The sequence below is a fragment of the Grammomys surdaster genome, unplaced genomic scaffold (genome assembly GCF_004785775.1).
Source record: "Grammomys surdaster isolate TR1022 unplaced genomic scaffold, NIH_TR_1.0 126531, whole genome shotgun sequence".
In the NCBI taxonomy this organism is placed as follows: domain Eukaryota; kingdom Metazoa; phylum Chordata; class Mammalia; order Rodentia; family Muridae; genus Grammomys; species Grammomys surdaster.
This window is the reverse complement of record NW_021621323.1, coordinates 3,675,497-3,699,513: the sequence shown is the minus strand read 5'-3', so window position 1 is coordinate 3,699,513 and position 24,017 is coordinate 3,675,497. Positions and strand designations below refer to the sequence as shown.

General features: G+C 38.0%; 1 protein-coding gene across 1 annotated transcript in view; it reads left to right on the top strand.

Moving 5' to 3' along the window:
• Positions 1-23,462, top strand: part of Eif4e (eukaryotic translation initiation factor 4E) — a 30,128-nt gene extending 6,666 nt beyond the window's left edge. The window contains exons 2-7 of the mRNA XM_028760396.1: positions 13,129-13,235; positions 14,470-14,565; positions 17,022-17,085; positions 17,656-17,769; positions 19,580-19,719; positions 21,651-23,462. Of these exons, the coding sequence (XP_028616229.1) occupies positions 13,129-13,235; positions 14,470-14,565; positions 17,022-17,085; positions 17,656-17,769; positions 19,580-19,719; positions 21,651-21,765 (636 nt within the window). The 3' untranslated portion in view covers positions 21,766-23,462. The remainder of the gene's footprint in view (positions 1-13,128; positions 13,236-14,469; positions 14,566-17,021; positions 17,086-17,655; positions 17,770-19,579; positions 19,720-21,650) is intronic.
• The last annotated feature ends 555 nt before the right edge of the window (positions 23,463-24,017 follow it).

Below are 24,017 nucleotides of genomic sequence, written 5' to 3'. Positions count from 1 at the left end.
ACTGTAATGTCTGTTCAAGTGTCACAGAAGGAAAGAATATCTAATTCCTTAATAGAAAGGTGAAAAGTACATATTTTTCTCCTTATATTTTAGATAGGTTAAGAAGTTTGTAGGTAAGGAATTTACATTTTTGTAAATTTTATTTTACCAAGGTTATATAGATGATAATTGAGTTAGGACTCACACCAAAGCAAAACTTGTATATTAAGGATAAAATTGATGCTCAGGTCATCATTAAACATGAATATGTTAATACAAAATTATTCCTCTGGAAGTCTCTACCATGTAGTTTGAATGGTAGGGTTATGAACTATATATACATCTAATGCATTTAATGCATATGCTACATATAGACAGATATACACAAGAATATATTTTTTGAACTTGTATAGTTTTTTATCATTCTGGCTTGTGAACTATGTAGTAGTGTTTAGCTTTTATTTTGCTTTTATGCTTTTTCTTAAATTACTAATCCATGCTCATGGTCCAAAATTCAAATAAATTCCTTTAGCATTCTGATGAAATTTGTCATATTCCCTAGATTTTTTTTTTTGCTTTGCTCTATTATGGATATAATCCATCTCAATATTTTTAAATGCATTATATAAAATACACACAGTTACAGAAAAAATACCAATTATTTCACTGTATAAGTTGCTGTAAAATGCCTAGGAGTATAGGGAGAAAAACCCAATTATACCGACGTATGTTGGTTGAGTTAATGTGAAACATTAAATATATTGACTGTCACAGCCTAAGTGCTGTCTTTTGTATCATTATTACTTTGATTTTTATTTTATTTATACTTTGTGCATGTATCTGTGAATGTATGCCATATATATGTGGGTGCCTATGGAGGTCAGAAGGTGTTAGAATCTCTGTAACCAGGGTTAGAGATGGTTGTGTGCCACTGTGTGGGTGGCCTTCTACAAGAGCAACAAGTACTAAGATATCCCTCTAGCAAGCACCCCTACCCCACGCACATTTTTGTTGTTCTTTTGGTTTTGTTTTTGTTTTTTCCAAGATATGGTTTCTCTTCGCAGCCCTAGCTGCCCTAGAACTCAGGTTGGTCTTGATCGCAGAGATCCACCTGCCTCTGCATCCTAAATGATTAAAGCTGTGCACCACTACTTCGAGGCCTTACTTCTGTTATTGAGACAAGGAAGGTCTCACTGTATCTCTGATGACCCAGAACTCAAGACATCCACCTGCCTTTGCCTCTAAGTGCTGAGATTAAAACTGTGGAAGATTATCATTTAGTGCTGTATGAAATTGATATTGTCCTCTGACTTAATATTTTTCTTCTTCTTTTAACTAAATGGGCAGTTAAAAATCCAGATTTTGTACAGGGATGTAAAGTGGAATATCAAATTGAGTTGGAGTTAATCCATTCCATTCTGAACTGGTTTGGATGCTTACAAACCAGTACAATATCTTTAATAGATGTTAGCCATGCACACTCTTCTGGCCTATTATTTTTTTTGTGTAGTAGTTATTGTGAAAGTTTTATTACATCATATTTATTACATTGCATATTTATTACATCATATAGCTTTAAATTATTTTTGTATTGATCAACACTGAGGCTCTTTCCAACTATTTATGATTTCTAATATTGCTGTGATGAGTAACTTCCCTATTATGAGGTTTTATGTAAAGTACATGTTTTAACGACAAATTGAAAAGTTAAAAATGGTGTTGGCCAAGTGCTCTCTATTATAGTTGGTTGTTACCTAAAAATCATTCAGCTCACCTTTAAAAAGTGTAATGCTTAACCTGGAGACTAAGGGTAAGAGAGGTAGCTCAGTGCTTAAGAGCACTTGCTGTTTCTGCAGAGGACCTGAATGGGATGTCTTCATTAAAGCCTTCTTTCATTAAAGGCCCAGGGATCTATGTGGAAGAGGCAGAAAGACTGTAAGAGCCAGAGGTGAAGACACTCCAAAAGTGTCTTCAGCAGGATTGATGCATGTATGAACTCAAGGAGATTGTGGCAGCATGTACTAGGCCTGCACAGGCTCAAGCTGGACGGGGTGCCTCCAGCACTGAGATGGAGAAGCAGACATTGGCTCCTACCACTAACCAAGAAGCTATCTGCAATTGATACTGGTTGGCAATGGGAAAATCAGTTTTCTCCAAATGAATGTCAAGAAGGATGGATGGATATTCAGTCATATATATATATATATATATATATACATATACATATACACATACATATACATATTCCACGCTCCAGGGCAAGAATAAGTGACCAACACAAAACAAACACAGTAATTTTAATTAATTTTTTGTGTGCTTTAGACATTTTTTTTGTTTGTTTTATAGGTCAGTCTTGTTTTGATTTTCATTTTAGTTGAGTTTTTGAAAGAGGAAAGAGATGTAGTGTGGGCAGGGAAGTGAGGTGAATCTGCAAGGAACCAGAAAAGGAGAAAAACATGATCAAAACATTGTATAATGATTTGTAATTGGGGCTGGAGAGATGGCTCAGGAGTGTAATGGCACCAACTGCTCTTCCAGAGGTCCTGAGTTCGATTCCCAGCAACTTGTCCAGTTGTGAATCTCTGTTAACTCCCATCTACTGCAAGAAGAAGCTTCTCTGATAAGGGTTGAGTAAGGTAGTGATCTCTTGATAGCATGCATAGTACCTTCCTGTACCCTGATGCTAGTCAACAGGGGTGAGGCTTTTAGTTAGGCATCAGCTGGACTTTGTGTTCAGTGACTTTCAAGTGTTGTGTTGAGCAGTAGAGCAATAAGGTTGTGGAGAGCAACCAGGAGAGCCTTGGCAGCAGCCTGTGATATTTGGGGTGGGAGTTGGTTGTCTTTGGGATTCCTTTGGCCAACAGCTCAACAAGATGTAACCCATTCCTCTCACTGGAGGTTTTATTTGTTGAAATAAGATCTATTTTAGGTGTTGTCTCCCTGTTTTATTCCTCTTCTTTTTTGGGGAAAGGGTTTCATGACATGGTTTCTCTGTGTGTCACTTTGTAGCACAGGTTGGCCTCAACTTCTGCTTCCTGTGTGCTGGGATTAAAGGTATATGCTACCGCTGGAGAGATGCCTCAGTGGTAAGAGCACTGACTGCTCTTCCAGAGGTTCGATTCCCAGCAATCACATGGTGGCTCACAACCATCTGTAATGGGGTCTGATGCCCTCTGCTGGTGTGTCTGAAGACAGCTACAGTGTACTCACATAGCATAAATAAATGAATAAATCAATAAATAAATCCTTTTTAAAAATTATTATTATTATTTTGGTTTTTTTTTTTTTGAGACAGGGTTTCTCTGTATAGTCCAGGCTGTCCTGGAACTCACTTTGTAGACCAGGCTGGCCTCGAACTCAAGAGATCTGCCTGCCTCTGCCGCCCAAGTGCTGGGATTTTAAAGGCGTGCACCACCACTGCCCGGCAGATTTTTTTTTTTAAAGATATATGCTACCACTGCCCAGCCCCTTAGTTTTTTTTAATAGTAAACTTCATGTTACATATCTTTCTGCTTTTATTAAGACTAATAAAATGGAATTGAGTCTAGGGTACTTGTAAGCAAGTAGTCTACCACTAAGTTCTGATTTTTATTTTAAAACAGGATATGTGATACCTCAGTCTGGCCTTGAACTCACTCTAGGCTAGGCAGGCCTTAAACTTGACATTTTTCAGTTTCTGGAATTACAGGCCTGTAAAACCAGGTCTGACTTAGTTGTTTAGCTCTGGGGTTAAAAAACCAAAATCCTGAAAACCTACATAGTATATAAGGAGAAGGTGCTGCCGCCACTGTTGGGTAGGAGTTTTGAAGGAAAAAAAAAAGAATACTTTGAATATAATTTTGAGCTTATAGTTTGGCTTGAGCTTCTGGATAGACTCTAATATTATCTGACTGGTCTGTCTTATGGACCAGGCAGAGTCTTCAGTAATAGAGAGTAGTCAGTCTATAAAATGGACCACTCTTACCTTTTTTTAAGGTTACACTAAAGCTAGGTTGTTTTAGTCTAAATGTACAGGCCAGCTGGACAGAAAGAAAAGGGCTCCATTTATGTGGTCAAAATAAGTGATGTATAAATTAAGATGTGGACTGGACAGGCCACAACAGTTGTGTGTTTCAGGTTTTTGTTTTGTTTTGTTTTTTTTTGAGACAGGGTTTGGTTTCTCTGTGTAGCCCTGGCTGTCCTGGAACTCACTCTGTAGACCAGGCAGGCCTCGAACTCAGAAATCCACCTGCCTCTGCCTCCCAAGTGCTGGGATTAAAGGTGTGCGCCACCACCACCTGGCTCAGTTTTTTTTTTTTTTTTTTAAATATTTCACACCACTATTACCTGAACCTAGGGCCCCACAGATACTAGGCTAGTGCTGTGCCATTGACCTGGTGTTTCTCTTGTGTTTTTTAGATAAGATTACACTATAATGGGCATGTTGGCATTATATTACATCATTTGCCACTTTCACCTAAATTACACGCTGCTTTCTTTTATCTAATGCCCTGTGTTCCTGGTTCCCTTCCTTCTGACTATATGAGTTGCAGTTTTGTGTGACCCGTTGTTGTCTTCCTGTTTGGTTTCTTGTCTCACTTTGTTAGCTCAGCATCTCTATTTATTTATTTATTTATTTATTTATTTATTTATTTATTTAAAAGAAAAGGTACGTGAACTGGCAGAGGTGGGAGTCATTTTCTTCAGTGGTATAGCCACTGAGATTCCCTATGTTCTAGCAAATAACCACACCCCACCCTCCATGATCACGCAGACAATTCTAATTAAACTTAGTGTGTCACAAAACATTAGGCAAAAAATAGGAGGGAGATTGGGAAGAACAGCTTACTCACTGGGAGTGGGAGATAAGAGAGGGCAGTGGGGTGAAAATGTTAGAGTAAGTGAATAAATAAGTGTACGGAAATGGCTTTTACGACCTTGGTAACTAAGCAGTAGTATACCTGTACTTTGTTATTTCTTGAGAAAGTGGGAGCCCTTCTGTGGTCAGCTTCTGTTGTAGCTGTTCGTAAGGCTTCATTCAGTTACTGTAATGGCTCGTTTTTCCCTTGCATAAGTGTTTTCATCCATTGTGCTAGTGCTTCCTGAACTTTTTATAATTTCAGTTATTTATTGTTGATAAATAATCCTTTTTCCCTTGTAATTCTCAACTATTTAACTGTTCTGCTGTTGGTCTCTCGAGGGTGGTAGCCAGCAACATTACAACCATAGGCTTTATGTTGATTCCAGAAAGTTCTCTGGGATAACTTAGTTAATAATAATCTCCTGTGTGATGTCTTTCTTTTGAGGGGTTTGGTGATCCATGCAAAATCAAAATCCCCTCTACCTTGGTCAGTTATGTAGTGCTCATAACTCCTAGACCACCAGTCTTGTATCTCTGTTTACTTATTTTTAGTTTTGATACAGACGCAGTGGGCAGAGCAGACTGACACTCACCTCCGGCGTACTTTAGACACAGGACTTTGCTTGAACTTGGGTAGCATGGTAGAGGTGGCATGTGTCTGATAGGCTGAGAGATTGAGGACAGAAGATAGATTCACTTAGGCTGCCTCAAGCCAACCTGGTGGAGACTGGGATCGTGACAGCTCAAATTCATCACTTCTGACAAGTCTATTAGTATTCATTCATTCATTCATTCAATTCTCTTTTCTCTTTATTTTCTTCACTTGGATTTCTAATTTTTTTGGGGGAAATTTTATCTATTTCTAGTCTTTTAGATACTAGTTTTAGTTTGAAGGTGTTTTTTCTCTTCTTTTTGTCTTTTGAATATTTTTTGTTTTTGTTTTGTATAGTCCTGGCTATCCTAGGACTTGCTCTGTAGACCAGGCTGGACTTGAACACAGAGATCTGCCTGCCTCTGTTTTCCGAGGGCTGGGGCTAAAGGTGTGCACCAACTGTTACCTGGCTGAATGTTCTTTTTCTTACAGCTTTCTGTAATTGTTTTATGTGCATGTAAAATCATCTTTTTTTCGGGGGGGGTGTTTGTGTGTATGGGGGCTGCGAGAGGGAGCAAGCCTGCACACACTTCTGCCTGTTTCCTCTAAGATTGTTATTTTATTTTTGAACTCAGGGTAGCAGTTCCAGTAACTTGAGGTAGGAGAGGAAATTGAGGAATCTAGCTTCTTTAATCAAGTTTCCTTTAACTAACCTTCTTTTCTGCAGTTCTAAACGTACTGCCAGTTAGATCTCCATTGATCTAGTTAACATTTGTCCATCTGCATTCTCAGGTCTCTCTGTTCTTTTTATATTAGTGTATTTTGATCACTTTGTACTATAGTTTTTAAGTGTGTGTGTGTGTGTGTGTGTGTGTGTAGACATGAGTGCAGCTGACTACAGAGGCTAGAAAAGGGCTTTGGATCCCCTGAAGCTGAACTTACAGGTGGTTTAACCACCTCACATGGGTGCTGGGTACCAAATTTCAGTCCTTTGGAAGGTCTAAATGCTCTTAATTGCTGACCACCTCTTCAGCATTGTGAAGGTTGAGTATAAAGAGATAATACACATGGACATAGCACATTGCCTGATAGTAACTGCTTAATAATGATTAGGTAAAAAGTTTTCAGGAGGCTCGGTATGGTGACTCATATTGTAATTCCAGCATTCCAGAGGAAGAGGCAGGTGCATCGCCATAGTGATACCCTATCTCAAACAAGAAACAACAAAAAGTGAAAAGTCAGTTTTCATGAGATGTGAAGTTGAAGTTCTCATTTTTAAAATCAAAGTGTGGTTTCTCTGGTGTTCACCTGTCCTCATTCGCCTGTTGGGATGTTGAGTTTGTAACTTAGGTGTCCACGTCTGTCTGTTGTAATAGTGTTTCCTTTCTTAGCGTGGCACTTGAAGTGAAGGAAGAGGGAATGCTGGGGGATTGGAGCTAGCCTGTCAGTCATGCTTTGTTCCGTTAGTTACTACTATGGCATTGAACTTAAACTCAAGTTTTTTCGGGAAGGGAAGTGTTGGCATCAGAGTCATTTGAGTGTGATGATTATTCGGGTCACCAGTTTTAATTGTTTTTCCTTCGTGTATCCACACTTGGTGTGTGCCTGATTAAGCTGGAAGAGTTGGTGAAGAATTGAGGGTAGACAGAAGAAGCTATTGAGTCAAGGACTGTCATTTAGAGGACATGCTCCAGGCAGGTTAGGTCTCTACTCCCGTGATACGTTACTGAGATATGAATGCTAATGCTTCAACTTCTGTAGTTTAAATTTATTTTTCCTTATGGTAAAATTGATAGGACTAGTCAGACCACCCCAGCCCTTGGAAATCTTGTTGGGTATGCCTCCTTTACTCATCTGCTGCCTCTTCCAAATTCGTAGCACCTGAAGCTGCTGATGACTAATTGTAGTCAGCTGTCCATAGCTTTCAGGCCAGACCATTGGATTATCACTAAAACCTGTCTTTATTTTGCAATTAAGGAAATTGATGCTTATAGGGAGTTTTAGTCACTTCAATCCCTATTCTAAAAAAGTTTCACACTACTAATTAACATGAAAAGAATTGTCAAATAGGGCCTACAACTGGATGTGGTCCATGGACACCCGTGTACACACTTTGTAATGTCTCCTCGTAGTCCATCAGAAATTGGTAGATCTGAGATTGCATGTGATGTTACCAGGAAAACTGTAGTAGTAAGGGCAGAGCTTGGAAAACAGAAGTTGTTGTAGCATTGCTTACAACCACAGAATGAGAGGTGAGCAAATACATCAGACCACAGTTTGTTTCTTTTTCTGTCTCGTTCAATCTTTAATTTAGTGCTTGACTCTAGTATCTATTATATTCCTCATTAATAAATAGTTCAGCTCCATATTACATTCTAGCCATGAATTAATTTATGACGGCAAAAAATACAGAATACAGGGTCAAAAGTATTAAAGCTTCATTACAGAAAAGACAGGAGCAGGACTGCTACAGTAGAGTGACTTCAGTGTTGGATTTTTGCTCTGGGAGGGATAAAGTGATTCCATCTACTGGCTGGCTACCCAGAGGTAGTAAGTAGACATGATATAGAGAGGAGAGCAGAGCGGAATGTATCATACAGTCACTACAGGCTCCAGAAATACAGCAATACTCCAAATATTTGCAGAATAGAAAGCTATATGTCTGACTTAGGGTATTACTGCTGTGAACAGACACCATGACCAAGGCAAGTCTTATAAAGACAACATTTAATTGGGGCTGGCTTACAGGTTCAGAGGTTCAGTCCATTATCATCAAGATGGAGCATGGCAGCATCCAGGCAGGCATGGAGTAGGAGGAGCTGAGAATTCTACATCTTCATCTGAAGGCTGCTAGCAGAAGACTGGCTTCCAGGCATCTAGGATGAGGGTCTTAAAGCTCATACCCACAGTGACACACCTACTCCAACAGGGCCACACCTCCTAGTAGTGCCACTCCCTGGGCCAAACATGTACAGTCCATCACACCATGAAATCATACAATTAGTTTTTGTTTGTTTGTTTGTTTGTTTATATAAGAAATGTAAAGGAAGGGGTGGAAAGGTGGTTTGGTGGTATAGACTATTCTTCTGGAGTACCTGAGTTCAGTTCCCAGCATTCATATTGATACCATTTGTAACACCAGCTCCAGGAGGGATCCAGTGCCTCTGGCTTTGGTGGGCACTACAAGAGACCTTGGCTCCAAAAAAAAGGTACTGCTTTTACAAAATCACACATACTATGAAAAATGTATGCAATTCAGTAGGTATATAATTACTGTAAAATGCAGTAAATGTTTCCAAATGTTTATTTTACATTTTAATAGCTTAACTTCCCTGTAGACCATCACAAGTACGTAGACAAGCAGTAAGTGTAGTGTGCAGGTCACACTTGGAGTTACTGCTTTGAATCTGTATTAGTGCCAGGAAAGCCTTGTGCTGAACCGAGGAATTTTATACACTTCAAATGAAGATTAAGAGTTGCATGATCTTCCCTAAAATGAAAGCGAAAGCATCAGTTCTTTGTGGCATGAAGGTAGTACACACAAATAAGGGACTTGGAGGGCTAATATTCATTTCCAGAAGACATGTTTTAAATGCATGTTCGCATTGCAGGTTGGTGACAGTTTGAATATTTAAAACTTTATACCAGGTTTTCAGCATACCAGGATTTTGTGAACTGACACAACAAAATTGATGTGATGAAAGTGAGACTTTAAAACTTCATCACATTTATTAGAGAAAACAGCTGCAGGAAACACTTAGCCAGATGACAGTGGGACTGTGTGCGACACATTGATAGCATTAACTTGTTGACATGTTAGTTTTTACAGAATATTGAAAAGGCTTGAGTTTCTGCAGCTAGTTGGTCTCTTTTATTTGGCCTGCTCTTGCAAGGCCTTTTCCTTTCTTCTACAGTTTTCTGCTGTTAGTACAGCAGCCTACTAAAGTACAATACTGATCATTGTATTTGGCCCATATAAACTCAGCTGATCTAAAACCAGACTAGCCTTTGCATTTGAACTGATGATCATTTTCTCTTCCCTTACTTGCCATTGATATCTAATCTCTTTGACCTTCTAGTTAGTGGCTTCTTCTACTTACCCAACAGCTGAGGTCTACTTCTTTAGCTTGACGTCTAAGGCCTTCATAGTCACTGCAGTCAGTATACCACCCAAACTCTAGTTTTGTAAATCACCCCTACTTTCAGGGACTTTGGTTATGATCTTCTAGATTAAACAGAGCACCATCCTATGATTTTATTCTTTCTTAAGGTCTACCATTGTATAATGCACTTATTATGTGTTCTGTGGCCTTACAAGGGCAGGTTCTTGGTTAGGCTAAAAATGTGTTAGATTAGTTTGAGAATAGCCATCTATTAAGTTAGCCTTTAATTTTGTCCAAATGATTCACTTTACTTGAAAAAAAAAACCACATTTTTTATGATTTATTTTTTTTAATTTTATGTGCATTGGTGTTTTGCCTCCATGTATGTCTATGTGAGAGTGTTGGATCCCCTAGAACTGGAGTTACAGATGATTGTGAGCTGCTTTGTGGTTGTGGGTGCTGGGAATTGAATCTATGCCCGCTGGAAGAACAGCCAGTGCAGTGCTCTTTACCCCTGCATCATCTCTCCAGCCTTGGATACATTTGTTTTTGAGACAGGGGTTCACAGAGTTGCACAGACTGATCTCAGAGTGGCTGAGCAGCGTAGGCTGACTTGGAACATTGAGTCTTGGTTTAGCCTCCCAAGTCTTTCAATTACAGCTGTGAGCTACCATGCCCATTTAAAGAAGTTTGTTTTTAAACATTATATAAATGTAATACAGTTCTATCATCTGTACCCTGTAGGAAACAACCTTAAAAATAAGTTTGTATTTAGCTGCATGTTGTGGCATATAATTTTAATCCCAGCATGCAGGATGTAATAGTAGGCACATCATCTTCCAGTCCAGCCAGAGCTACCCTGTCTCAAAAAAAAAAAAAATTTAAATTAAGGGCTGGAAAGCTGATTTTTGTGGTTAGATGCACTGGTAGGTCTGCCAGACGACCTTGGTTTGGTTCCCAGCACACATACAGTGCACATACATATGGTGCATATACATACGTGCAGCCAAAGCACTTGTATAAAATACATGTAAAATCTTTAGATTGGATAGTTTGTATCTTAGTGCTAATTGTGGTTAAGTCTTTGACTGGTAACTTATCTGAATTGTCTTTAGACTTAAAAATCTTTTGAGGATTAGTCATTTAAATTCTTTACCATATAATATTTGATTAATTGGTAGATCATGAGCATAATACAGAGGCTCAAGATTGTATTCTCTTTGAAGAATACAGTTTTAGTTTTGGAGGCTGTTAGTCTCTACACTATCAAGATTTGCTTTTAGTATTTAAGACCTTACTCATAATGCCATGACTTTTATTCCTAGGATATGACTTTGTTCTGGTTTAATCTGAAAGCTGAAAGGCACTTTGACTATATAGAGTTGTTTCCCCAATACTGTGGCCTCTGAGACTCTGACTGTTCTCTGTAAACTGCCCAGAGTCACACTATGAACATGCCCTCAGAGTCACCATAGGACCGAGGATTTATCTATACATGGCTTTTTGTGGCTCACTTTTCTGTCACTCATTCTGTCTACTGCATTGTTAGCAAGTCCATCCATCTTCGATATCCTCTCTTCAAAACCATGGAGCCCCACTGTTTGTCTACACAGCACTGTGATTCTAAGCTAGTCAGTGATTATGCTCTGTTTGAAGATGTAAATTGGCTAATGAGAACATGGTAAGAATGATTTTGTTTATTAAGGAGTTGACTACATGTAAATTTTAGGACCTTGGTTAGTCCATATAGATGTTTACATTAATTCAGTTACTAATTTATGGTTAAGTACCATGGCCACTGGTAATGGAGTTGTGAGCAAAATCAAGGATAGTTGATGCCACATTATTTCTCTATATTTTTTATGTTTATCTATGTGTGTGAGAATGGGGTGAATGTCAAGAGAACTTGTAGGAGCCTTCTACCATGTGGATACCCAGGGATTAATACCAGATTCACAGACTTGGCAGTGAGCACTTTTACCTCCAAGCTATCTGACCAGCCTCTTTACTTATTTTTAAAATGGTGTCTCTCTTAGTTATTGGTGTGTTTATTGTGTGTATGCATGTGATGGTGTATGTGCCCATACATGTTTAACTCACTCGGTCTCAAAGCTAGCTGGCCCATAAGCTTTTGAGTGGTTCTTCTGTCTCTTGTCTCTCATCTCATCATAGAAATACTGGACTCAAAGATACTTGCCACCATGTCTGGCTTTTATGTGAGTTCCAGGGATAGAACTTTGAACATCAGGTTTGGGTTTGTAGTACCTGGTCCCTGAATAATTTTTGTGGATGCAGAGAATAAAGCTTCTGAACATATTACAGGCTGCTTAAAAAAGTATGCCTTAAATTGAGTAGTTATCATTTCTATCTTCTAGCACATGCATCACTTGTCATGGGTCAGTTTGAAGCTGATAGTTGGGCTGGGAGTCTAATTCAAGTGTTGTTTAGACATACAAAACAAGGCTTTAGGTTTGATGCCTAGAGCTGAAGATTCTATAAATTAAATACAAATATTAAAAGTGGAAGCTGAGAGATGGCTGAGCATTTAAGAACTATGGCTGCTGCTCTTTCAGAGGACCCTGGTTCAATCCCCAGCTTTCACATGGCTGAAAATAATAGCTTGTTCTGGCCTTTAGTAAGCATTGCACTCTGGGGATACACAGATATACATGGAGGCAAAGCACTTATACATGTAAGAATAAATCTTTAAAAAGTTTTTTTTTGAATCTGATAACCAAGTATAGTTGGCGTGTGTATAGAAGGTGTTCGCACAGTCCGTGTTCTAGCGTTTGCGTTAGCTTTGAATATGTATAGAATATGTATAGAAGGTGTTCGCACAGTCCGTGTTCTAGCGTTTGCGTTAGCTTTGAATGCCTTTCCTTGGCTATTTGTTAAGATCAGTTTATAGCAGGCTGAGCAAACGGGAAAAGTGGTAAATACTTTAAATTATTCCCAGACTCCCTTTTCATAGTTTAGGTGACTATTATGCTTTGCCTAAAAGAAGACTGAAGATCAAGTCAGTGTCTACATTCTTTCATTATTGCCTGTTGAGAATTCCAGACAGTTGTTCTTTCAAGCAGTGAGTCTGATAAATTACCAAGCACCTCTGTATTGCTGGCTTGATCACTTGAAAAATGACTTTTTTTTATTTTTTACCGTTTCCATGTAGTTGCTAAACTTGTCAGAGCATAGCTTTAAACCTCTCCCTACCCTACCTCAGTAACATAGAGTACTTCTTTATCTTTGGTGGACCTGGGACTGGAACACACTGCTACATGAATGCTCGACATATGCTTTCCTATTGACCTATGTCATCAGCCTTTACATAATATTGTAACATCTGTTAAGAACGTCGTATCACTGAACTTTATGCATACTCTGATGATTTTAAAATGTGCAAATAAGAGGGTGGTGTACATTTTACAAAATCACTTTTAAATTTGAGAAACCTTTTTGTCATGAAGAGGTAGAATAGCCTGATTCTCTAGAGGTTGGTTTGTAGTTTGTCTTATGAAATCAACTGTTCTTATTTGTTGGATCAAATTTGTTTATGGTATTGCTGTCATGGTTATATTTAAAAACTTAAAATCCTACTTTATATTATTTTCGACTAGGAAACCACCCCTACCACTAATCCCCCACCTGTGGAAGAGGAAAAACCAGAGTCTAATCAGGAGGTTGCTAACCCAGAGCATTATATTAAACACCCTCTACAGAACAGGTAAGCTTTCTGCTGAGCAGTTTTTCTGACTTAAGTAATAGGGGTATGGTAACAAGATAGGTTTACAGAGAAAAGGTATAACTGGTTTTAGATATGCTCAGTTGTCAGCCTGTAGAAGATTATTGTAAAGGAGAAGGAAAGCCTCTGAGGAATATAGTCTTAAACATAGGACAGAGTAGGGCTGTGGGAACCAGGAACACGGCTTATTCAAGGTTTCAATTGTATGTCATAAAATACAACTAACAATCTATCTTACCTGTTTTAGATTTGTTTTTATGTGTATGGGTGGTGTTTGGCCTGTATCTGTGATTGTTCACTGTCTGTGTACAGTGGCTGTGGAGGCCAGAAGGGAGCATTAGGTCCTCTGGAACTAGTTATAGAGGGTTGTCTGAACCGCCCTGTAGTCTCTGCAAAAGGAGTCAGAGCTTTTAGCTACTGGGTCACCTGTTCAACCCCTCTTGCTTTTCTTAAAATCTTTACAGCTTAGTAATGTTAATTACATGTACATTGTTGTATAATGAAACCTATTTTCATCTTCAAAAAGATATGCATTTTAGAGCCTGGTGTGGCAGCACATGCCTTTAATCCTAGCATCGAGGAAGATGGTGGTCTTTAAAGTCCAGCCTGGTCTGTAAAGAGAGTTCCAGGATAGCCAGAGCTACGAAGAGAAACTTGTTTTGGAAACCCCCATCCCCAATGTATTTGATAAAAATAATTTTTGTGTGTATATATATATATATATAAACAATTTGAAGGGTTCATGTGCCATAGCACATGCTTGATGAGGTCATAGGATAAACCAAAGCTGGCTTTTACATGGGTTCTAGTTGTCCAGACTCAAAGTTACCTTGTTCCTATTGCAAGTGCTTCTGCCTGTTCTGTGCTGTTTCCTTGGTACCATTTTCCTTGTTTAAGCTAAAACTAGATTAGTTGCCAGCATCACCCCATCCAGTCCTCAGCACCACTTTTGACTGCTCCAAATCTGACTACCTTAGGAACCTCATGTCAGTAGAACCATGTGTATGTGTGTGGGAGTATTTCACACAGCCTCATGGTCTTAGACTTCGTCCTTGTTATACTATGTCAGATTTCCTCTTTAAGGTTCATTAATTTTTTATTGTATTGTTCTATATTTTAGACCGTTTTCCTACTGATGGACACTTCTACTCTTTGGTAAATAATTCCGCTATGAATATGGGTAAACAACTGTTTATATGCTGGCTTTTATTTTCAGGTGGGCACTCTGGTTTTTTAAAAATGATAAAAGCAAAACATGGCAAGCAAACCTTCGATTGATTTCTAAGTTTGATACTGTTGAAGACTTTTGGGCGTAAGTAACTTTAAGATACTTATACTTTTAAGTTGTATAATTTTTTTTATCTTACATCATTTACAAAATGGAAGGTGAATATCTTCACAAATGTTTGAATTGGTAATTATGCTTTACTTACATTGTTGAGTACATACAAAGCCCTATGTTTGATCTCCAGCACCCTACTAACAGCAAACAAACACGTTCATTACAGTCAGCCTTTAGGTTTGATTACTCTGTATTCCTCATCTTCCCGTGAGAATCCTCTATTTTGGTCCTCCTCCTGTGCGGTCACCTACATACAGTTATGTCAGAACTGAGTACTAGAGAGCCTTACTAAATGTTCCCATTTCTGCAGACAGTTTTTAGTATAATATCCGGGACTTCCCTGCTCAGTACATCAAAAGGTGAAGTTTACTAAAATTAACTTTCAGAGATATAAACTCAAAGGAATATCAAGACACTGATAGTGTCTAGTTTTTTAATTTTACTGTAATTCATCAAAGAGTAATCAAAATGTTTTTTAGGCTTAGTTTTTAGTTTAGGAAGAAGATAACTTGGATCATAAACTTTTTAAGACTTACAAATAGAATATAAGCTGAAAGTTTTTTTTTCGAGAAGTGTGTGTTTGTTTGAGACAGGCCGTAGCTGAGTTGTTGAGGATGTCCTAGCATTCTAGAACTTGGGATCTCCTGCTGCCTTTACATGGCAAGGCATAGCAGATAAAGACTGCCCCTGCCTTAGATGTTTTGAAATTGTTTATCTTAAAACAGTAATTTTTTTGTTTTCTGAGGATCAAATTTAGGACCTTGAACATGACAGGCAATTGGTGTACCATTGAGATTCATCCTAGCTCATGCAAAGTTGATTTGTCTCGATTTTTTAGAGAACATTTAGGGAATATGAGAATGTTTGAGAATGTGAGAGGCAAAAGTTGAAGAAGAGTTTAGAGTTGCCTCAAAGTTACTATTCTGTATGTTTGTATTAGGCTCGTACATACTGAATTTAGTCACTAACATTTTCATGTAACTCTGAGTCTATTTTGCTCACACAAAAGAATAGATTGTAGTCATTAAATTCATAGCTGTATATTTTTTTAAGGGCACAATTAGTATTCAGTGTGTTTCTAATACCTGTACAGATATTTGCCTGTATCAGATATTTGGTATTTATTGCATCATTGAAAAAGGCAACATATAGAAAAAATAAATACACTTTTTTCTAAGAATATTCTGGGTTTTTTTGTTTTTTTATGAAACAAGTATATTTCAGCTCTTCTAATTAGTAGAGGTAGCTGTCTAGTTAAACTGGAGTTCTTGAAAGGGTCGAGTGGTTTTTCTACTCTCAATGTGTTTACTTTTTAAACAAGTAGCATTTTTAAATGCAGGACCTTTTAATAACCCTCAAGCCTTCTTTACACACACACAAAGTTCTCCAGTTTCTTACTAAGGAAAAAGAAAGGGTTCGAGTCTCACGTCCACTCACATGTGCACTTAGACTGCATTCTTGGCTTTACCTGTTTATAGAAGCCTGGTTCCAGGGTTGGTCTAATGGAGCACGGCCCATTGTGGTAGTTAGTGTAAGCAAAAGCGTTGGGAACCAGAACTGAGAGATTGGGAAGAACCTTTACCTTTCTGGACAGATTAGGCCGCTTCTTGATTTCTCACTCCTTTCTAGAAGATTTTATTGAAACAATCCTTTTGTCCTTTTGCTTTAGTCTAGTGTACTCTTGAGATTCTTAAGGTTGTGGTTTGGGAACAGTCATTCATTAGGTACCTTATACTATCTTATTCAAGGTAGGTTATACTGTGTAATGTGATAAGAAAGATGTAGTATTATTTCTTAAAATTGTCTACTGGAGGTGGGCAAATACGGTCACCAATGTATAATTCAGTTTTACTACAAGAGATCAATGATACAGCCTTCTGCCTTTAATAAGTGGATAGCAAATATCTCAAAAACCATTCCACGGTTTAAGTATCTGGAAAATAGCTCAGAACTGCAGATCCCCCTGTTGGTATAAGCCTGTGATCCTGGCCTGTGCCTGAGCTCCCCACAGTCAGCTGCTGGCCCATAGGAACCATTTGGAGTTGGAGAACCACTGCTGTGTTTACACTTGAACACTCGCAGAGGTGATGCTGTTGATTGACTGAGCCATGCAGTACTGATGTTTGTTTTCATTTTCTTAAGTGCACATGGATGCATTGAGTTAGCAAATGTATCGAAATATTTTTGTTAGAATAGTCATTTGAGATGATTGTTTGTATTAATTTACATTATAAATTTCTTTGAATGTAATCATTATTTAGACCTGTTTTGTCCATTTCAGAAATTAACTACATAGAGTCAAAAAAGAAAAACAAATCTACATACTTTTATGTTTTTTTGTATTTTCCAAATGTGTGTGTGTCTGTGTAAGCACCCAAGCCCTGCATTACATATTATGTTTTTAATTATTATTTTCTTTTACCTAGTCTATACAACCATATCCAGTTGTCTAGTAATTTAATGCCTGGCTGTGACTACTCACTTTTTAAGGTATGCATAATCAATGATTGTTTATATTTATTACAGGACCAGACCACTCAGGTATTTGTAAAAACTGGCCACAAAGTCAGACAGTTGGCTTTACCAGGCTTGAGTACAGTGCTCTGTGGTATGACTTTGTTACTACTCATGGGAACATCCTGGGATTGACTTCGAGCCTTGCTAATTCTTTGCAGCCCTTCCTGGATATACTTGAATAGACTGACTTTGTCAGCTAATTTTAAACCCACGAGATATTTATAAACAGACCTTTTGTCAGGTGCTAGGATAAGACATTAATTAGCTCATATTACATAGTTTTTAATGTAGCTTCAAATAGGTTTCTGCTCGGGAATTTTCAGAACCTTTAGGTGACATGAAGCCTTGCAGTTTGATAGTTCAGTGAGGAGGTGGGACACTTGTGCAGTTGCATGCCTCTGGCATGTAGTTCTTGTGTATGTTTAAAGGCTGTGCCAATGGCAGGGGTACAGGGAATGAAAGAAAAGTTGTCAGTGTTGCTTGTTGATTCTAATGTTGTCTCTCAAACTAAGTATTGTCTAATGCTGTGTTCTTATCCTGCAGGATGGTATTGAGCCTATGTGGGAAGATGAGAAAAACAAACGAGGAGGACGGTGGCTAATTACACTGAACAAGCAGCAGAGACGAAGTGACCTCGATCGCTTTTGGCTAGAGACAGTAAGGCTTTAAAACTAACAAACAGCTTTAGGTGTAGTTTCCTTTCTCTTACTTAAGGCACCTGTTCTAAAGAAGTCCTTGTGCTCACATGACGTCACATACACTGAAACCAGAGCAAAATAGAAATTAGTATGGGCCTTGTGCAAGGATGCCATGTAAATTCCTGGAGCATTTTGGTTTTTAGACATAGCTGGAAAGTATGTTAAGGAAAATCAACCAGACTTGGGAAGACGACTATGGCGTTTTCCTTTCATATGTGGAATTCTGTATAGCCCTGGCTGACCTGGAACTCACTCTGTAGACCAGGCTGGCCTTGAACTCAGAAATCCGCTTGCCTCTGCCTCCCAAGTGCTGGGATTAAAGACGTGGGCCACCACTGCCCGGCTAGCACTTTGGTTTTATCAGCTTAGAGTAACTGTGAAATCATAGGTGTTTTCTGTGGTCAGATTCTAGATGATAATTTTGGGATCGAAGTTCATAGTTAATGCTTTTTTTTTTAACCACTTGGACTCAATACTGATTTACAGCTAGCACTTATTGAGTGAATAAGTACTTACATGGATCAGTAACATTTTAAAGCAAAGATTTAATCATGGTTTTGGAGGGAGAGTATGAATAAATACCATTTTGGAATGCCATAGGCCAGTGGTCCTCAACTTTTCTAATGCTGCAACCCTTTAAAACAGTTCCTGTTTTGTGTTGTGGTGACCCTCAACCATAAAATTATTTTTGTTGCTACTTCATAACATAAATTTTGCTACTGTTATGAATTGTAATGAAAATATCTGTTTTCTAATGGTCTGAGGCAGCCCCTGTGAAAGGATCACTCAACCCCCAAGGGGGTACATTCGACCTACAGGTTGGGTGCTGCTGCCATAGGAAAAAGGACATTGCAGCTCTGTAGGTTGAAAAATAATGTGATGCATTTTAGTGACAGTTGCTCAGTGTATCTAATGCCATTGAGCTCTACTTTGAAACTCTTAGAAAATGGCAATTAATGGGAGCATAAATACACTTCAATCATTTTGATAATTGTCAACAAGCTAAGCATCCGAATAGATGAATATTAATGAGATTACTTTTGTGTGTGCCTAATTTGCAGAAAGAATTAAAACTATTTTTTTTAAGCCAAGGGAAAAAAATAATGTAAACAAATAAAATGTAGACATTTTAAAAGCCGGTTCTGGAGAAATGGCTCAACGATTAAGAGCACTGGCTGTTCTTAACAGAGGAGATGATAAATGTTCAATTCTCAGTACCCACATGGCAGCTCACAACTGTCTGTAGCTCCAGTTCCTGGTGATCTGAGACCCTCACTCAGACATACGTGCAGGCAGAATACCAATATACAGAAAAATAAATACATTGGGTTTTTGTTTTGTTTTTTTGTTTATCAGTTCTTAAGCCTATCTGGGATTCTGCAGGTAAAGGTGCTTGCTTCCAAGTCTGACTACCTGAGTTTAATTCCCAGAACCCACATGGTGAAAGGGGCGAGCGAGCCCACTGCTGCAAGTTATTCTCTTACTTGTTTTGGTTTGCCACAGCATTTTCTCCTGTCTCCATTCACAGCAAAACAGCAGCAAGAACAAAACTGAGTCAAATCTTACTCATTTTTGTTCTTTTTTTGTCTCTAGATCAGAATGGCTTCAAACTTGGCAGTGCTGCCTCTGGCTGACCAATTTAAGATGTCAGTTCTCGATTTAGAATCCGATTTAGTTTTATAACTGTACATAGAAGAGTCCTGTGCGTTCTTCTAAGTTGGTGATGTATATATCCAATGTAATTAGTTATTGTTTTGTTTTGTTTCTAGCTGCTGTGCCTTATTGGAGAGTCCTTTGATGACTACAGTGACGACGTGTGCGGCGCTGTTGTCAATGTTAGAGCTAAGGGTGATAAGATAGCGATATGGACTACTGAGTGTGAGAACAGAGACGCAGTCACACACATAGGGTGCGTTGTGCTCTCCTCCCTCCCTGCTTCCTCCCTCCCCGCCTCCCCACCTCGTCAGTAACTACTGTAGACGGCCTTGTGTGCAGCTCTAGACACTTGCCTTTATAAACTGTTACAAGTTTGGATCTTGTTAATGTTGAATGATGTTTGTCTGTTTTTCATTTCTGTAAAATGGTCTTTGCAACAGTGGTGTGTGCACTATCTAGAGCAGGTGAATTTCCATGAAAGTAGCGTGTCTTAGTTTCTGTCCATATTTAGAACTCAAGTGTTTATAAGTTTTTCTGTTTTGTTTTGGTAAGTTGTTTTTTACAATTCACACACACATATCAGTTTTGCTAGAAAAAAGAAAAATTCAGTTTGATTCTAAGTGGGACTTACAAGGATTTATTGTTAGTTTGTCATTTTTCATCTTTTAGTATTAACATTAACCTGTAGCGATGTAGCAATTTCTTCAAAAAAAACAGAAATTAATGAATTTGTTACAGAATTTTTGGGTCAGTAGTAGATGTTCTGAAATCTCTAAAACATTTTAACCTTAGTTTTTCTTTTTTTCTTTTTATAAAGATTTACTTATCTTATGTATGTGAATACACTATCGCTGTTTTCAGATACAGCAAAAGAAGGCATCAGATCTCATTACAGATGGTTGTGAGCCACTATGTGGTTGCTGGGAATTGAACTCAGGACCTCTGGAAGAGCAGTCAGTGCTCTTAACCACTGAGCCATCTCTCCAGCCCTTAACCTCAGTTTTTCAAGGAAATATTTTTTTTAATGCTTCCAGTTGGCACAGTTTAACTTCTTGTTGCTGTGTGTATGTGTGTGTATGTGTGTCTGTGTGTCTGAATGAGTGATGTCCGAATACATTTTTTAATAGTAAAGAGTTTTTAAAAGAGCTGTTACAATGTCATCTCATACTGATTGCCTTTAAACAGTAACTCTTTGGAAGAACTGATGGGGGGGCGTGGTTAAAGCTCTGTGAAAATGGGTCTTCCTTTATTTAGTTTTCATTTTTGAATGTTCGCATTGTTTCTTGAGAATTAAACATTCAGATTTCTTTCTAAGATTAAACATTAAGTTCTCTGCTCTCTTCTTGGGTATTCGTCAGTCTTATTTCACACTGACTCACAGTCTAGCCACACAGCTTTATTTCCTTAGAGCGTTTGTTGTTTTTCTCAACCTTTAGATGTGTTCCATTCCCTGAAAATTAAACTATTAACACTTGACATCCATCCATCCATCCATCCATCCACTCATCCATCCATCCACTTAAGGGAGGATCTCTGCATACCTAGCTCTGGCTGTCTCAGAACTCCCTATGTAAACCAGAGATGTACCTGCCTCTGCTTCACAAGTGCTGGGATTCAAGGCGTGTGTCACAATGCCAGTTCCCTTTTGGTCTTTTAAGGAGAGATTTCTCTAATACTGCAGATGAGCTTTAGACCCTCTGAATTGTAGTTGATAGTCATATACTTACACCCTGTGTAGTACACATCACATTTTATTTTTAAAGTAGTCACAACTAATTTGAAAATTAGTGTGTGAAGTTGGTACATAAAGCAAAACATAATTCATATGTAAGTAAAATTTTTATTTTTTGAGATAGGATCTTTCTATGTTAACCAAACAATTACTGTGAGCCCATGAACTGATCCTGATTTGCTCCTGATTGACTTAGTAATAATCATACCTTTTCATTATTAGTACTAATAAAACCAAACAAACCTGGTGGGATTACAGGTGTTTGTAACGTGATTAAAGTATGGTTGTGAAAGTAAAGACTAATTTTTAATTTTGCTAGTTATACTGGAAGAAAATGAACACATTTTGATTTGCATTTTTTAATGTAATATATGATGGATTTATAAAATACATTTAAAGGCTTTTCCTTTTTTAAAGAAATACTAATGTGTCTTGTCTCCCATGTCTTGTAGGAGGGTATACAAGGAAAGGTTAGGACTTCCTCCGAAGATAGTGATTGGTTATCAGTCCCACGCAGACACAGCTACAAAAAGCGGCTCCACCACTAAAAATAGGTTTGTTGTTTAAGAAGACACCTTCTGAGTATTCTCACAGGAGACTGCGTCACGCAATCGAGACTGGGAGCTGAACCAAAGCCTCATCAAAGCAGAGTGGACTGCACTGAAGTTGATTCCATCCAAGTGTTGCTAAGATATAAGAGAAGTCTCATTCGCCTTTGTCTTGTACTTCTGTGTTCATTCTCCTCTCCCAACCCCAATTTTTGCTAGTGTGTCCACTATCCCAATCAAAGAATTACAGTATACGTCACCCCAGAAGCGCAGATGTGTTCCTGGCCCGCTCTGTAACAGCCGGTTAGAGTTACCATGACACACACATTTGCCTTTCCACAGTATTTGAAAAAGAACTTGCGTTTCTATTACCTTAGCAGGAAAAGATCTGGTTTTGTTCCACTCCACGCAGGAGTGGATTTTGCTGGTGTGAGAGTCTGAGTACAGCTTTCTAGCAACCTTCTGTTTCCTTTCACAGCATTGTCCTTGCTGTCCTCTTGCTGATGGCTGCTAGATTTTAATTTATTTGCTTCCCTCCTTGATAACATTAGTGATTCTGATTTCAGTTTTTCATTTGTTTTGCTTTTGTTTTTTTCCTCATGTAACATTGGTGAAGGATCCAGGAATATGACAGAAAGGTGGAATAAACATTAAATTTGTGCATTCTTTGGTAATTTTTTTGTTTTTTGTAACTTCAAAGCTTTGCTACAAATTTATGCATTTCATTCAAATCAGTGATCTATGTCTGTGTGATCCCTAAACATAATTGTGGACTATAAAAATGTAACACCATAATTACATTCCTAACTAGAATTAGTATGTCTGCTTTTGTATCTTTATGCTGTACTTTAACACTTTGTATTACTTAGGTTATTTTGCTTTGGTTACAATGGCTCAAGTAGAAAAGCGGTCCCATCTATATTAAGACAGTGTACAAAACTGTAAATAAAATGTGTACAGTGAATTGTCTTTTAGACAACTAGATTTGTCCTGTTATTTCTCCATCTCTAGAAGGAATCTGTACTTCGTATTGCAAGGCAGTCTCTTGTGTCTTCTTAGAGTGTCTCCCGTGCACAGCCTCAGTTTGGAGCACTAGTTTATTATGTTTATTACAATTTTTAATAAATTGAATAGGTAGTATCACATATGTAATTAAACTGATGTGGCTATCTTTTTTAATAAAGTTAAGGCACAGTTTTTCAGTCTTAGGTTAAATAATGTACTTTGAATATGTTAAAATTCATGAGAATTGGGATTTTGGTGTATCACCATTTGATAGGAACGGTGGCTATAAACTGTTGAGTTTAAGATGTTTTTACTTAAAGGACAGGACATTAGCATAAGGAAAGTATAGGACAACACGCTTAGGAACATTAGTGTTACTCTCTGAATAAACCGTAAACAAGTATTAACAACTATTTATACTGGTCAATTGTTGCAGTATGCTTCTCTGTAAACTTGAAACCTTGATCTATTCTTTGTATCATTTAAAGCAAACAGGACAACATTTTGTCTGCAGTACATAATTGTATAGTTCAGGTCCTGTGAAATGAGGTGTGGCTGTTACATCAAAGGACGAGCTGAACTGTGGGCAGCAGAGTGGAAAGCACTGGCTGAGAGAAAAATGCTCTTTAAGTGGTTGTTATTATGAATTCATCCTTTTCACACTGATAACTTTATAAAGATCCTTAAACAATAAATATGGAATTAATAGCATTGCTCTTATGTACTTCAAGAATGTACAACTGACTGCTCTTGCTGTTGCAAACACTCCCTGTTTAGTGCTTTGGAAATAGCAATGTTCACAATCTCAGCATTCTGTACCTAATGTCTACTGTGTGAATCATTCAGGGATGTTCCATCTTTTGACGTTGTAACAAGATGTAGTCTGGGTTGGGCTGCATTCCTAGCTGTCTTGTGAATATGAGGTCCAGGTTGGATACCTGAAGCTGATTGATACAATGTATAGTCATGAGAGTGGCTGGCTATGCGATTCTGTTACCTGCAAGTGGGATTCCAGTGTTGTAGCCATTAGAGGTTAGTGCTCATATTCCTTCAATTCTAAAGTGTAGTTCAGTTGTAAGAAATGAAATAAGAATCCTAAAATACAGTTCTAAGGTTAAAAACTTTCAGTAGGATGTATTTTTGTAATAGAAAATTGAAATAATTTATAATGGATGAATAATTATAATGGAGAAATGAAAAAACTGGACAGAAGGATTTAGTATATATACTGTCTAGTAGGAGTTTAACTACAGTACTTATGTAATA